The following is a 16442-nucleotide window of genomic DNA, read 5'->3' as shown; positions in this document are numbered from 1 at the left end:
CCGGGGGGTTGTATTTTCCTCTTTCCCGGGTGCTAGGCATCCTTTTCTTCCATGATTTGAATAAATTTGGAATGTAATTTAATTGCGGAAGCCTGTAATTCGATCTCCTGTCCGGGTGATTGCTGTGTTTTACATACTGGGCGCAGCGACTTGTCTCTCGAGTAGATTTGTTTTTGTAGTTGAATTAGGAAGAGGCTTGCAGGAGCCTTTGCGGGGGCTGATAAATGGCTGCTCTGGTCGCTGGTTATTCTCCTTCATGTGAAATCATCGTCGGGGGCCACCGGTGGATCTGTCTCCTTGCCTCACTGCACCCAGGGCGATGAGATCAGCAGCTCCGCTTGCTCCCCAGCGGAGCTAATGAGAAGAAAACCCTGTGGTGTATTATTTCCTAGGGATTAATGGCTGTGCCCCTAGGGAAGGCACATGTTGGTGCTGGAACCAGCGCTAGAAACCCAGGGGGCCCCCAGCAAACCCTCTTGGCTCTTCCTCTGCCCCGTGTGCCCTGGAGGCACCGGGCAGGCAAATGTCGCCACCGCAGCACTGGTGCTGGGTGCGTGCTGGTTTGCAGCCCTTTATCCACCCTCTGCCCTTCATTTCTAGCTCCCAGCTAGAGAAAGGTGACAGAGAATAGAGGTTGCCCATAGCAGGGGCAGCTTGCAGAGCGGCTGCGTCCCCTCCCAGCTGGAGGATCAGCCCCATGTGTTTCTTTGCCCCCCTGCAGTGGATGAGGGCCAGGTGGACCTCCGACCCCTGCTATGCGTTTTTTGGCGTGGACGGCACCGAATGCTCATTCCTCATCTACCTCAGTGAAGTCGAGTGGTTCTGCCCTCCCCTGCCGTGGCGAAACCGGACGGCGGCTTTGCCTTCCCCCCCGCCGCTGCCCCGGGTGCAGGTAAGGTGGGGGCAGCCTGGGTCCTGCTGGTCCTGGGGGGCTGAGGGGAGACAACAGCTTCGAGGCTGCTGGAGATAAATATTCCCAGAGTCAGTGGCGTCAGCAGGGCCACGATGCCGTGTGTGGGTTTTCGTAGAATGACAGAATGGTTTGGGTTGGGAGGGACCTTTAAAGGTCATCTAGTCCAGCCCCCACCCTGCAGTGAGCAGGGGCATCTTCAACCAGACCAGGTTGCTCAGAGCCCCGTCCAACCTGACCTTGAATGTTTCCAGGGTTGGGGCATCTACCACCTCCCTGGGCAACCTGTGTCGGTGTCTCACCACCCTCATTGTAACAAATTTCTTCCTTATATCTAGTCTGAACCTACCCTCTTTTAGTAAAAAACCATTACCCCTTGTCCTGTTGCTACAGGCCCTACTAAAAAAAGCCTGTCCCCGTCTTTCTTATCAACCCCCTTTAAGAACTGCAAGGCCGCAATAAAATCTGCCCAGGGCCTTCTCTTCTCCAGGCTGAACAACCCCAACTCTCTCAGCCTGGCCTCACAGGAGAGGTTCCAGAGGGTTCCATCCCTCTGACCATCTTTGTGGCCCTCCTCTGGACCCGCTCCAACAGGTCCATGTCTTTCCTGTGCTGAGGAATCTGGGATGTCACAAGATGCTGTGGGTGCAACAGGGCCCCTGGGATTTGGTGTGTTAAGTGGAGGAGCGCTGGTGTCAGGTGTGGTGGCTCCAGGGGAAGCTGTCCATCCGGGAAGGACCCACGGCACCTCAGCCGTGATGGGCAAACCTCCACCAGTCCCCATGGCAGCCCAGGGGCTTCTCTCATGGCTGCGTTCCCTACACTCCAAACGCAAAGCGTGCTCCTTTCCTAGGCAGCTTTCCGGAGCGACCTGGCTCACCTCCTGGAGCTGATCGGCACGGGCAAGGAGTCCCTCAGCTTCATGAAGAAGAGGATCCGGCACTTGGCCCAGCAGTGGCTGCGGGCGGCTCGGCGCCTCAAGCAGAAGCTGAAGGGCCGGCAAAGGGACCAGAAACATGTACGAGCAAATTGCATGGGGGGGCTGATGGGGGGGCGGTGGAAAAGCTGAGCCCTTGGGGACAGGGGGGAGTGGAGACAGCTGGGATGTGAGTGGGCTAGGAGGAAAACTCATCTATGGAAGCACATGGGTCTGCAGGGTTGGGTCTGCGGTCCATGGGCACTACTCTGCACGCGTTCAGGACATTGCAGGACCAGCGTTGCTGAGCGATGGGGTGAATTGTGGAGACGGGTCCTGGTGGGTGGGAGACCATGTCCAGCCAGCAGACTGCTGTCGGCAGCGGGCAGGGAGGTTGGCAGATCTCTTCCACAGAGGTGCCGAGGCTGCTGGCCTTCCTGTTTGTGTTTTTGTGGTGCCCTGCCCTTCGGTCCCTGTGTGCCGGGAGATCTGGCTGCAGTCTGTGGGATGGACTGTGATGTACATCAGGAACATGGGCCTGGTCCCAAGATAAAGAGTGCCAGTCGATGGGAGCTGGTAGCCTCTGACTATTGAGTCTTTGCTAATTGGACATAGATCACTTGTCTTTACACCCAAATGATTTCCTTGAGTAATTACAGCCTGCAAAAGCAGCTGGAGGGAATCAGGGACCATAAGTCATTTTGGGCTGGAAAACCCAACTTGTCCCTTTCCTTAGCACCATGCCTTCCAACACTGACCCCTCTCCTTGTTTCTGCAGATCTTGATCCATATTGGTTTCCTGACAGAGGAGTCGGGGGATGTTTTCAGTCCACGGGTGCTGAAGGGGGGCCCGCTGGGCGAGATGGTGCAGTGGGCTGATATCCTGGCTGCCCTCTTCCTCCTGGGACACAGCCTGAGGGTCACAGTCTCCCTGAAGGAGCTGCAGAGGTGGGTGCTGTGGTGCTGCGGGTGCACGGTTCCCCCCAAGAGGGTCTGCCTCCCACACGTGTGTGGGTTGCATCGAGGTTTTGTGTGAAAGCACGAGGTCTACAGAGGCTTGGGGGTGGCTTTTCCCCACCTGCATCTCAGGCAGCGCTGGTGCTGTGCTGGTGCAGGTGTTGGGTGGGTGCAAACCCATGGGATTGATCCCATCCCTTCTGCATCCCAGGAAAGTGAGGAGGACTGGTGTGAACTAAGGCTTTGCAGCAGGGCTTTGCATGGGGCTGATGTGGAGATGTCTGGGGCAGGGCTCTGCCCTGTGGTCCTGGCACTGGATCTGAGCAGCGTTAATCCCTTGCTGTCAGCACCCAGCATTGCTCGTGTCCCCTGATGCCTGCCTAGGGCTGGGTGTGGGAAAGGCTCCCTTTTACCCCTCTGTCACCCAGGGATGCTCTCTGCAGGGCTGGTGGTTGTGTGACTGCAGGATGCAGGTGTCCTGCAGGTTGCTGGCTTTTCCTACCGTGCATGGCTGCGCTCAACCCCTGTGGCTTTGCCAGCGTGGTTTGAGCAGTGACTGTGCTCTCTTCCTTCCTTCCTTCCCTCCCTCCCTTCCTGCTCTGCTGTGAGGCGGGCAGCTGGGGTGGCTGCCAAAAATAACCTGCATCCCTTGCAGGGGGATGGCAGCCACCAAGGAGTCCCTCCTCAGGAGATGCTGATGGTGGCTTTGAGACCTGCAGGGGAATTTGCCACTGCTCGGGCACTTCCCGCAGAGGGATGGGCTTTTTCTGCCATGGGATATGGGGCGATGCAGGGAGAGAGTGTGCAAACAGCTGCACTGGGCCACCCTACAAGTGTCTCTAGACAGCACCCTGTCTCCAAGAGGGACCAATATTAGGTGGAAAAGGTAAGAGGGAGAAGATAACCATGTGCTGTGTTCCTCTCTGCTGATGCAGTTCTATTATTACCGGGCTGATGCTGTTGCCTCCTGTAACCTCGCAAGGTTTCCTCGCCTCCTGTGAGACATCTTGAGTGGAGGGCAAGTGCCAGGGAAAATGCAAATTAGGATGGGTTATAAATCAAGAAAAGCCTGAAGCTGCCTCGGGGACTGGGCAGGTTTTGGGCGACGCTAAGCCAGCATTGGCCGCATAATGAGCCATGCTGAAAAGGGAGTGAAAAAACCCAACAATCCTGGAAAAAAAACAAGAAAAAATCCAACCCAGCCCCTGCGGCATTCAGAATTAATGAATGGAATTAGCTCCCAACCAATTAACTAAAAAAAAAAAAATCCTGGTCCTAGTGCAAAAGGCAGCAGCTTCTCAAAGAGGCGGGCATGCATCATGGTGATCTCCGTGTGGCGTGCTGAGCTAAATTGACGTGCTAAATAATATCCGTGTACTCAAGGATGAAAGAAGTTAATGGCTGGGAGGGTTGTGTTGTTGTGTGGTTCTTGTTTGTGTTTTTTAATGAAGAGCCTCGCGGTGGTTGTTTAACGAGGGGAAGGAGCTGGCTGAGTTTTACGGGGGTTTTGCAGCATCCGTTTCCCTCTGTGAGTGACTCTGGAGAGAGCTGCATTGCTGCTTGTAGTATTTCACCTTTCTCAGAAGCACAGGAGCTTTGATATTGGTTGGCGCTGATGAGACCTCTTCTGAGGTGGATTTGGACATGTCCCATGGGATGCCTGGGAACAGCAGCTCTGTCTCTCCCCCTTCGTAGCTGTGATGGGGAGCCAGCGAGCTGGGCTGGGACTGCACATCTTGCACTTCTGTCTGTCCCAGTAATAGAAACCATCCCCACCTCCCCAAGTGTGTGTCCTGTGCCTGGCTTCGATGACATTTTAAGTGCCAGACACCTCCGTTGTGGGTCCACCCCCATGTTGATGAGTGAGTGGAGGCAGGACCTGGGGCTGTAGCCAGGTCCCTTCTGTCCCTTTGGAGACTGAGCCCAGTGTTCTCTGGGACCCTCCTGCAGCCCATCAAGAGATGGGTAATGCATGTGTCAGAGGGGGAGCAGAGGTCCCCCCCGAGGGGAGGACTGAGCGGTGCCAGCAATCCTGCTCCATGCTTGCAGACCTCTCAGCAACATCCCTGCTATCGGGCTGGTACAGCATTAGCGGTGGCTCTGAGGAGTGCGGAGATGAGCCTTCACCCGACCACAAGCAAGTGGTGCGCTTAGCAGAACACGTGTAATTAATCCTGAGCTGTGCTAATAGTTAATCTTGGGTACTTCATTAAAGCCTGGAGGGGACTTTACCTGTAGCCGCAGCTTTGGGCAGGGGTTGGTACACAGAGAACCGGGGGATGCGCGAGGGGCTGGAGTTGGAGTGCGGGGATGAAGCAAAGCTAAAGCCGTGTCGCTGTGGAAGGGTCAGCCCAAGTGATTTCTTATCCCTCCTGCCCCCATGTAACCTCCTGAAGCAGCAAAGCTTTGCTCCGCTGTAGACCGCAACTAAATTTGTCCTCTCCCATCCCAGGTATCTCTTGCTGAGCTTGCAGCAGGGCAGGCAGCAGCATCAGGGTGTGTTTGGGGATATTTTGCTCCAGCAGTGTGAAATGTTGAGTCCACTTCTTGTTTATTTTTCCCTGGCATGCCCTGCTCCTTTCACGGCTCAGAGCTCCTGCCCAGCACGGCCTTCATGGGGCAAAAGGCTGACGCCCGTAAATTATTCAGCATGGAATAATCTCTCTCCTGGTTTGTTTTTTGTCTCTTCAAATTTCTGAGCTGATTTTTCTACGCATATTGATTATTGGCAAGGGATCACTGGAAGATCTGCATGCATACGCTTCAGCTGGTAGTTATCTAAGAGCTGTTCATTATTAGCATCTATATTGATTGCAATGCAGCAGTGCCCAGAGGCGGTGGTCAGGATTGGGTCTGAAATGTTGGGGATGAGGCAAATGAGAAGGAAAAGTAAGTCCCTGGTCCAAAAAGCTGGTGATGGAGGGCTGGGCGTGAAAACAGGTCGGGAGTGTGACCGTATTGTGTTGGGCACCTCTCTGTGCCGGGGGGCTCCAGTGGGGAGAGCAACAGATGCCACGCGGTGAATGGCAGGGGTGTTAAATGGTTCCTCCCCCGGTTTGGGGAACCAATGCTGATCTGGAGCAAAGCCAGGGAGCTCTGGGGATCTGCAGGGTTGCTCCATGACTTGGCTAGGCACTGTCCAAATGCCCCTGTGAGGTCTCAGATCGGTGCCACTGAGCTCAGCCTTGGTTTTCCAGGGCTAGCTTCTCTAGCTTAACTTTTGCCCGCTGTAGACCTTAAAGACCTGTGAATTCTGCTGCTGTGTCCTACCAGAGGCTAATTTTTCTCCTGTAGTTGAACTAAGTACAGGTTTTTGTCCTCTTTTGCGTTTCCCAGTGAATTTGTGAGCTGCTTCTGATGCATCTTGACAGGCAAGAGGTGAAACACGGGATTATCTGGGGGCTGGTGCAAAGCATCGCTGGGCATGTGCAGCTCCCCGGGCGGAAAGCAAAGCACCGAGTGGGAGCGGGGAGTCAGGAACCGTTTTCCATCAGAGGTTTGTGCTGGGTGGATAGGGGCAGCGGAGGAAGCCAGCAGCATTTTGAGCCCTGCCTTGAAGCAGGGAGAGAGGAAAGATCCCAAATCTGCATGCAAACGCTTTCTTCTTACTGCAGGCTCCTTATGTTGCTTTGGTAGCCAAAATGTGCTTTCACAGAAGTGGGAATCAAGGCCGGAGTGTGTGTGTGTGTTGCTTGGTAGGGGAGGAGTGGGAAGTGCCTGAAAGACCTGAGCTGGGTTGTTAATGAAGCAGCTTAGAAGTAGATGTTGGAAAATTACAAGCAGTGGCTTCGGAGCGATGGCTGCGCCAGTGCAAAAGCCGCAATAAGCCGAGCCTCCTTCCTCCCCCGGGGCAGGCGGGGAGAGATGCGCTCAGCCTTTCCCCCCAGGAGAAGGGGCACAACGGGCGCTGTGGGGACCTCCAGCTCCTACCCCTGTCCTTAGGTCATAGGAATGGTCATGTCGGCATCTCCAGCTGCTTTTGCGGGGCTACGGGAGAGGCTCAGGGAGGTGGGGGTGCGGTGCTATGAGCTACTGGAGCGGCGGGACTATCGATCTTGGTGACGCTGAAAGGTGCTTTTTGCAACGGCCCCCTTGAAATTAACTGCTCATAAGGCAGGACAGAAAGTCGAAGAAAACAGGATTTGATGCCTCGTGGGGTCAGAGCTTTACAAAGTGTTCTCGGAGCTTAATTGCTCTGGTGTCAAGTTCTGGACTCCTAATACTGGCCCTGGCAAGGCACTTAATTTTCAGCACATGCTTGTATCCCGTGTTGGCAGCCCTTTCCCTGCCGAGTGGTAGCTGTGGCCAGCCTGTGGTTTGGGTGATGAGCCGCTCTCCGTGTGCCGGGGTGGCATGGATGGGCTGCAGTGGGGCCAGCACCACGGCAGGGCTGGCACTGCAGCAGGACGAGGCTCAGCTCCTGCTGCTGCTGATGCTCTCATTGCCTGGCACATACTTAATTATAGCTGCTATTTTCCTGCACTTTCTACAGTCACTGAGGTGTATTCAGGCTGCAAAAAGGGCTGTTCAGATGGAAACACGATGTCCAGACGAAGGCATTTCTAATTATTTTCTGGCAGATAAAAGCCATCTTTCTGTCTTGCATCTGTTCACATGAAAACTCCTGCAATGCCCAGGCTCCAGGCTTCACCTTCCCTCGCCAGTTGGCAAATACAGTCCTGACATTGTGCAGACGAGACAGGAATTGCTCTTGAAAATAGCCAGAAGTGACCAGTTGCATGCAGTCCTGATGGAGCTGTGTGGCGTGGCCATGGGATTTATCAGCTCCGCACTGGTGAGGAGGAAACCTCAGCCTTTAATGCAGCATAAGATGTTCCTGTTACTTGAGACCAAGTGTTTCTGTAAGCTGTTAGGGTTACTGGGTTGTTCTTTTTCTGGCCAGGCTTTGATGTTTGTGCTGGGACACAGTTGCGTACGGGATGCTCCAGGCTTCGGAAAGGCTGGATGTTTGATTACGGGTCTCGGTGGGAGCTGAAGATGATGCCCCAATTGTGGACCACTGCAAACCCTTGCAAAGATAGAGGTGATGAAGACTTCACCGACGGGTTACACAAATGCTGGACACACCACAGTGTGTCTGAGCTTTATTGGATTCTCCAGTCCATAGTTTAATCGGGACAAGTTTCCAGCAGACGTATCTTAGGTGATGGGGTAGGCAGGGGTCTGAGAGGTTAGTAAGTACAAATCGGCTTTGCTCTAGTGGTGCCCATGAAGATTTGGCTAAAACTGTCCCTTCGTTTTGAGCTGCTGGAGCAGTTGGGACAGCAGGGGACAACCTGTCTGTCCAAGAGTCTGTCCAGGTGCTGTGAGCACACAAGTGCTCAGCTTCTGCTGCTTCCTGGAGGAGCCCAAGTATTTACTTCCCTTTCCTGGGAAGTTTCTTCATTGTTTGCTGAATTGCTGACTAGAAAGACCTGTTTGCTCTGGCACCCTCCTGTGCTTCCCCAGGGTCTGACTCTGCCCGGCTGGAGGGGACAGAGGACTCTGTCCTCTCACCGGAGGACAGTAGATCCCATCACCTCCCTGGCTCCTCCTTCCCTCTTCAGCTGGGTACAGCTGCTTGCAGAGTTGCAGCCGTGTAGCTCTGCGATTAAAAGCCAGGTACATTGAAATGAGACTGCAAAAGCTGCTCCTTTTAATTACAGCAGCTTCCCGGTGCCTCCGAGGAGGCGGCTTGGAGCTTTGCTGGCAGCAGCCACGTGAGGAGCAGGGATGAGCTGCCCTGCCATGGCAAGGAGCGGTGGGCTGGGATTTCTTCTGCCTTTGAGGGCTTCATTTTGTAGGATAGGAAGGTGCATAAATTAGCAGGAATTACTGAGCTGTTAAATTGCGCTCCTTTGTGAAATACGTTTATTTTGTAGCCAAATGACAACTTGCTCGCTGGCTTCTCTGCCATCGCAGAAACCTCTGCTTTGTCACATAAAGTTTATCACAACTTTATTAATTGCTGGATAATTTATGTAGGTGAGAGGAGGTTATGCCTGGCACATGGGGAGGGTTGATCCTCCCTGCAGGGGTCCAGACCCCCTTTGGGCTGGTGAGGTTGGGGAGGACAGAGGTTTCAGCATACCCAGAGATGGTCCAACCGGGAGCCCCTGGATCAAACCCAGCCTCCAGCCCTGCAGAACTCTTGACTCCCCATTTCTGGAGGCTTTCAATCGCCTTATAAGATGCAAAGCATCCAGCAGTCTTCACTCCTCATAGCTTATCTTTGCAGCCCAGAAAAAATGCCTTTCTGGGGAGCTCCTGGTGGAGCCTTGCCTGGACCCGCTGGAGCTGCTGCTGCTCAGATGAGCAGCAAAATCTCGGCATTAGCTGTCTTCTGGGGACGTGCTGCAAAGGTTTCCAGCAAGTGCTGTGTCCTGCCATGATGGGAAAACAGGGTTTTGTTGAACCTTGGAAATAAATAAATTGATTGTTGAACATCACCCCTGGCTAGGTAGGGCTCTGTCACACAAGATCAATGATGGGCCAGACAAACAGTCCAGACGCCTGTTGCAAAAGTAAAGCCATTGCAAGTGCCTTAAAAACCATACTGTCATTGCTTGAAAAACCTCACTTTTGAGGTCATCCTGTCCCTTCTAGCAGGAGGAAGAGCTGGGAGCAGAGGCCAGGCAGTGGGGTGTTCATCTCATGGGCTCTGATTTGCACTTTAAATTGCTCATGATGGGCTTGTCACAGACTGCTGGGAGCCGCTCGGGCTCAGCTTTGGCACCCCTCATCCCCTGGACAAAGGCCTTGTGCTCGCTGGGCTCTTGTAGACAGGGAGAAGCCGAGGGAGCAGAAAGGACAGAAGCCCTCCTCCATTTCCCCTGCTGCAGTCTGCCTTGCTGATGACACCAGATGCAGGCAGAGAAGATGTAATTAAACAAAATATAGGATATTGCCCCAGCCTGCCAGCATGTGCCCGTGGGATCCATTTAGTGCTGGACTTTTCAGCCCCAGGAGTGATAACGTGGAAGGAAATGTAGGGTTAATTTGAAAATAGGTCAATGGGGTGTAAAGATAACCCCGCAGTCATCTGATTTCAGAGAGCCTGCACCACGCTCGGGAAGGGAATGCGTCCCCTGGTTGATTAAAGTACCTATAAGGGGAAAATAGGAGGACAAGAAGCTGCTGTAGATTTATTCTGGAGTAGGCACAGCTGGTGGAGGCAGCTGGCAGAGAGGCAAGCTAGGCGCTTGCATCCGCTTGGATCGAAGCTGCTTCGGCTGCTCTCTCCCAGAGAGGAGCAGAGGGCTGAGCTGATGCACTAATCCTGGATGTCGGGATGGGACAAGCCACTGGGTTGCCTGCCAGGGCTCTGGAGCTGCTGAGCCGGGGCACGAGCCAGTGGCCATCCTTGGCTGGTCTGTGAGGGGAGGTTTCTCCAGGAGCTGGGATCGAGTGGTTTTCAAAAACAAATCTCTTGGCTGTGCTGGCTGAGAAGGCGGCATTTGTGCTCATCAATTTTATTTGCGTAATTTCAAGCGCCATTAATAGTACATGGCACGAGGAAAAATCAGGGAAATTTCGCTCCAACCATGAGTGAAATTGGGTTTAGTAGAAAATTAGTTGACTTAACTGGCAAATGATGAAAGCTTGAATAAAGAATGTTTAAATAAGGAGGAATGAAAAAAAATCCCCCCCACCTCGGAGGTGCAGCCTGGATTTGCATGATTGCAATATTAAAAGCAGTGGTTATAAGGTGTTTAGGAAGGATAAGGGGGGGGTAAATGAGAGAGATGCTCTGCTTCAAAGACACCGGTCCTGCTTTTAGATCTATTCCTGCCTCACAGCCTTGGTGCTGGGAGTATAAATGGACATGGCAAGTCCTGAACACCCGGAGAGGGAATGTGTGGCAGATCGTGGTGATGAGGGGGAGCCAGAGGAGCCAGACTTGCTCTACCTAACCAGTGGAAAGTTTTTTGGAGGCTTCAGTATGAGATACATTAATTGCCGTTTCCTGCAGCCCCTTGTCAAGCTTGGTTATGGCTTTTTAAAATTATGGATGATTTTGTAACCAGCGGCTTGTGTGATGCCTGCCAGCAAGAGGGTGGGGTATGCTGGAAGAGAAGCATTATGATTTGGAGATTTTTAGTTAAATACAAAGTTTATGGATCAGCTTTAGTCAAAATTCAGGGGTGGTTTTAGGAGCACCCAGAGGAGCAGAGCATGAGGTGCTGCCCAGCTCGGGGGGTCAGCAGAGGTGCACAGTAACTAGCGATAGGACAAGAGGAAATGGCCTCAAGCTGTGTCAGGGGAGGGTTAGATTGGATATTAGGAAAAATTTCTTCACGGAAAGTGTGGTCAAGAATTGGAACAGGCTGCCCAGAGAGGTGGTGGAGTCACCATCCCTGGGAGGTGTTCAAAAAGTGTGTAGACGTGGCACTTTGGGACATGGTTTAGTAGGCATGGTGGTGTTGGGTTGACGCTTGGACTGATGATCTTAGAGGTCCTTTCCAACCTTAATGATTCTATTCTAGTTTTACTTTCATTAAAAAATAATCCAGCCACCAAGCCAGGAAACATGAAATTCCTTATTACTCTACCCTTAATTGTTTTAGTGGTGGACTTAGTGTTAGGTTAACATTGATGATCTTAAAGGTCTTTTCCAACCTAAACGATTCTGTGATTCTATGATTCTGTTCATCTTCCAGCAGCAAAGTAATGGTAGCTGTTGAATACACGTTCCTGATGACTGAGGAAAAATCAGTACATGTGCTAGAAAATGTGATATTTAGCACTGCATGTCTATAAAATTTTACTGGCTTAAAAATTTCCTTTCTGCTTCAGCCTCCCTGGGAGGGGTGGGTCTCCTTGTTGCCCTATTAATTGTACTGAGGTGGCTGTTGGAGGTGAGAGCCTTTCTATTCCTGCCATCTTCCCAATCAGCCATGTTGTGTAAAATTGTGCATAAAAGTGGTAAAAGTGCCGCCTGTTTCCCCTGCGGCTGACCCGGCTGGCCTGCCCTGAGCTGACACTTAGATTCCTTGTGACAAGAGCAATGAAGCAGCTGCAAACGCAGCTCTTTGCCTTAAATTGACATTCTGTGTTTTTCCTGGCTTTGGTAAGTGGTGTGGTTCCACGTTTACTTGCTCTTAGGAGTCACGGTCATGGTCAGGAGTTTGGGATGACCCTTCACCAGTCTCAGGTTGGAGGAGGATCTTGGTACCCAACGCTCAAGGGCTTGCAAGCCATATCAGAAGAAGAGGGAGATATGGCCAGGAGCAGACCAAGAGCCCTTTATCGTAGCTGTAATGGCCAACCAATTTCACTGGCTACATATGACCCTTCTGATGTTGTTGGTGAAGGCTAGTGAGAGATTGGAGAGCAAATGCTTGTGATAAACTGTATAACTTGGCTGTTCCCTGGGTGGGAGAGCCATCAATTTCCTCCACAAACAGCTGTGGGATTGATAGATGAAATGCTGTGTGTAGTTGTAGCTCTGGGCAAGGGATGGGGACCTTATGGAAGTGCTCCTTGGAGGATGGACCCTTGGACTGCGGGTCCATTCGAGCCTCACCTGAGTGACAGAGAAAATCCAGCTAGGGCTGGAAAGAGTATTCTCAAATTCAGAAGGGGAAATGCAGAGAAATTAGGAGAACCATTAAGAGAGGTCACAGAGTGAAGGCTTCAAAGCCTGGGAATTTAAAACCTGGCTGGACCTTTTATTCCTAAGAAAAGGGAAAATACTCATAGGGATGGCTGGGATAAATTCCCATCTCCAAATAGGTGCTAGGAGTAAGTGAAGAGCCCAGAAGAAAACAAAGACAGACATCTTGGCAGGCAGGAGCTAAGGGTGAGATTTCACACTGTCTGAGCTCAGACTTGCAAAATAAAACATAAATTCCTCAGCCCTGTTAGAGGGACTGAGAACGAAATGGGGTAACTGCGTGGTGGGAGTGGGGCAGAGCCCGAGTGGACCAAATCAGCTCAACATTTTGGTTTTCCATGAGGATGTTGCTGCTGCTCTTTGGGTGTGAGTGGGGCTGTGGGGGTGAGGATGAGGAATTACTGTCTTTTAGGAAGACAAAAAAATAGAAGAACACTGAAACTGAGGGGTGGATCATTTGTATTTCTGAGCAAACTGGCACTCAGAAATCACAAGTACATGTAACAAGGATTTTTGAGAAACCTGCTGAAGCTGGAAGGTGTCACAGGTTTTTTTTTCTGAGAAGGCGGAAACGTGGTCCAGATGAGCAGATGGGCTGTCAGGCTGACATCAGTGGTACACTTAGTGGAACAGCTTTGGAGAGAGGGATTCATCAGTTCACAGAGGTAATTGAAAATGGAAGGAGACATGCTGCAGGTTTACCAGCCTTGTATCATGCCAGATTAATCACATATCACCTTGGCAGCAAGGTAACTGATGACCTTGATAAAGAGATTGCAGTCCATCTAGTTTATCTGGATTTTCATAATGCCTTTTATCCACTGGAGGAGGGAAGAGGGGCTGAATACAGCCGTTGGAAGGAACTAGCTGAAAACCCACTGAGCAAGACCCAGGGTCTGGCTGCCCCAGCTTTATTGAACCATTTCATAAATGGGACGAAAAGTCAGAAATATTAATGAAATGTGCACAACATCGAAGGACAGGCAGTGCCACCAGCACTGAGGAGAATCTGAGGGTGCTCAGGGATGCGATGGGTACCTGTAAGGACTGGAGTAAGAGAAGGGATGCATGGTGTTTGCACTGGGAGGGATAGGGGACTGGGAACAGGGAGATTTAGGCTAAGCTGGGAGCCTTACAGGCAGGGAGGAGGGGAAAGACGTGGCTTTGCAAATCTGTCACTGATGTGATTGCAATGAAAGCAAACAAAATCTGGTGTCCTCGAGGAGAGAGGTCCAGGGGAATGTGTGTTGAATGAGATGCTGGTGAGTCCTGGCTGGGAATGCTGTGCAAAAGCCTCATCATCCCTGTGTGAGGAGCAGGGACTTGGCTGGAGCAGGTGCAAAGATGGCGAGGGACCAGGACTCCCCAAAACCTCAGATTTTTGGCCCAAGAAATAAAGGCTGGGGAGAGGAGAATGATCTTCCTCCCCCTCCATCAACTGGGTAGCTGGTTGATGGCCCCTGTTAAAGATTGGGCGGGGAAATGAGTGTTTGTGTTGCAGGGCTTTCATGGTTCTGGGGGGGCTGATCAGTCCCTCCTGCTTCTCCCCAGTCATTTAGGGGTGCCTCCAGGACGGGGAAACTGCCCCTTGACCAATCCTTTGCCTTTCGACCTGATTTACACCGACTACCATGGTCTCCAACAGATGAAGCAGCACATGGGGCTCTCATTTAAGAAATACAGGTAAGCAAAGCCACTCCCTTCTCTTACTCTCTATTTCATTAATTAGCAAGCAAAGACTAATACTAGTGACCTCCAAGGGTAGCCCCGTCATCCAAGGAGCCGGACCCTTTGATTGCACCTTTGATTTTTGCCTGGCCCAGCCAGCTGCTGCCATGTGGTGTCCCCTGCTGCCACGGCATGAGGAGGTCTGCTCACTCCAGAGCCTCATGTGTTTAAGATAAAACCTCATTAGAAGAGACTGAACTGGGAAGAAAACCTGTGTGTGCCTGTGGTGCGTGTTTGCTTCCAAGTACCATGCCTGCAGACAGGGGTGGCCACGCCACAGAGGGAAGCGTGAGCCTTTTCTGTTTGCAGGAAGCAGAGCCCCATCCATGGCTCCTTCAGCATCAAGACAAATGTCATCATCCCCTGGTACATCACCAGCCAGGAAAATACGCAATTTAATTTAGTGCTGTTAGTCCTGCTATTTATTATGTTTTCTCCCATCTCCTCCTCTATCCTACACAATTTTATTAGAGAGAAAAATGACAAGCGTTGTTATTGCTTTTATTATAAATGCATTTGCTCTCGCATTCAGCGTGTATTGCTTTTCCCTTGCTTGATGCTTCCCTTCTCTCCTCAGTCTTGTGTTGGTAATGCCTGCCTCAGCATTCCCGGGATATTGGGAAAAGCATTAACAAGTCTTCAGGAGACACATCATTCTCACAAACGTCAGGGAGATGAAAGCGCTGCAAGGGGAAATTGCTTGTTACGGGAGAGAGCAGTGGGTTGGGAAGGGCTGCTTGGGATGTTCCTGCACCCCTGCTTGGGGAGCAGACAAGGGACGAGCTGCCCAGGGACACAAGATGTCCCTGTGGTGGGACTTTCTTGAACTGAGGTCCTTGAGGTGTGACCGCGGTCCTGTCTCCTCTCCCAGGTGCCGCGTCCGGGTCATTGATACCTTTGGGACGGAGCCGGCTTACAACCATGAGGAGTATGCCACGCTGCGTGGCTACCGCACCAACTGGGGCTACTGGAACCTGCAGCCCACCCAGTTCATGACTATGTTCCGTAAGTGAGGGACGGGGGCACGGTGGGGCAGTTTTGGGGGCTCACCTCCTTTAGGAGGTGATGCATGGGCAATGCTGTCCTCCCCAGCTCCACTCCTGCTTCCTCCTGCCTGCTCGCTGCCTGCAAGGAGCTCCTGAATCTGCTTGGCCATCTCTTGGGCTATAGAAGTGCACTGGAAAGAGACACCTGGCTCCTTCCTCCATGATGGGTTGCTGGCTCCAGCACAGCCAGGGCCAAACACAGGGCACAGTGAGGAGCTTTCAGCTCTTGGGGGGCGGGAAATGCAAGGCGGTTTTGGTTGCAAAGCCTGGTTTTATTTCAGCTGGAGTTTTAGAGGCGAGAGGCAGCTCAGTGGTTCAGACTTGCCTGTGGCATGGAAAGGAGATGTGCTTGTCTGAAAGGAGTCTGGTGACCCACTGGGTGCTGGGTGACTCAAACGTTGCTTTTTCCTGGCTGGATAAAGCCCGCTTTTAAATGCCTTTTTAAAGAGTTGCTCAAGCGAGTTCCAAAGCCTGTATTTTATGAGCTGCTTGGATGGGGATTCATGCCATTTTTCCTCCAAGCTGCAGCAAGGCTCTGGAGCCAAGCTCCTCTCAGTCCCTGTGCTGCAATGGGGCTGCATCCTCAACCCTGATGAGGTCCCAGAAAACATCTGTCCAGCCATGTGTCTTCTCCCTTTGGTGTCCACAGCTCACACCCCCGACAACTCCTTCATGGGCTTTGTGTCGGAAGAGCTCAACAAGACAGAGAGGCAATTCATCAAGTCCAACAAAGTGAGCAGCATGGCGGTGGTGTATGGGAAGGAGGCCAGCATCTGGAAGGTGGGTGTCCTCGGCACTGTGGGGAGCAGCCAGGCGAGCAGGGGCAGTCGTAGGCAGAGCTGTGGGGTAGCAGCAGCCTCTGGCTCTTACCGGAGCTTTCGAGGCATGGATCTGGGTGTGTTCCTAGAGAAGCATCCTTGTCCCATTCATAGGGGGGAAGCTGAGGCTGCTGCAGTGATGTGACATGTCCAGCGCCTCTGAGCAAACCAGGCAGAGGCTGGCGAAACCCTGTCCCCTGCTCTTTGTTTTAGGTGATGCTTCCTCCCAACAGGCTGCTTAGACTGAGGGTTTCATATCAATGATTTTATATATTAATTGCATTGATTGCCATTAGGTGATTTCCTGTGTTGCGATGGGGATGGTTTGTCTCTGCTTTCAAGTACCCTGTGAAAGGGGGTTGTGCTGCCCTCCCATGCCTGTAGTGCCCGGGGCAGAGGGGTGGGCAGCAGCGCAGGGGCTCTTGCTCCATCCTCGGTGGTGGCCGGTTCT

General features: G+C 52.2%; 1 protein-coding gene across 2 annotated transcripts in view; it reads left to right on the top strand.

Annotated features, from left to right (window-relative positions):
- The window catches only part of MGAT5B (alpha-1,6-mannosylglycoprotein 6-beta-N-acetylglucosaminyltransferase B), a 69830-nt gene that overhangs the window by 39863 nt on the left and 13525 nt on the right, over positions 1 to 16442 (top strand). The window contains exons 6-11 of one of the 2 annotated variants that reach the window (XM_075719878.1): positions 722 to 892; positions 1764 to 1928; positions 2605 to 2774; positions 13951 to 14082; positions 14999 to 15132; positions 15823 to 15953. In XM_075719878.1, coding sequence (XP_075575993.1) covers positions 722 to 892; positions 1764 to 1928; positions 2605 to 2774; positions 13951 to 14082; positions 14999 to 15132; positions 15823 to 15953 — 903 coding nt within the window. Of the gene's footprint in view, positions 1 to 721; positions 893 to 1763; positions 1929 to 2604; positions 2775 to 13950; positions 14083 to 14998; positions 15133 to 15822; positions 15960 to 16442 lie in introns of both variants that reach the window. The other variant, XM_075719877.1, reaches the window with a different exon arrangement.

The sequence above is a fragment of the Pelecanus crispus genome, chromosome 12, assembly GCF_030463565.1.
Source record: "Pelecanus crispus isolate bPelCri1 chromosome 12, bPelCri1.pri, whole genome shotgun sequence".
Lineage (NCBI taxonomy): Eukaryota > Metazoa > Chordata > Aves > Pelecaniformes > Pelecanidae > Pelecanus > Pelecanus crispus.
Note: the sequence above shows the minus strand (reverse complement) of the source record. Positions and strands in the feature narration are given on the sequence as shown.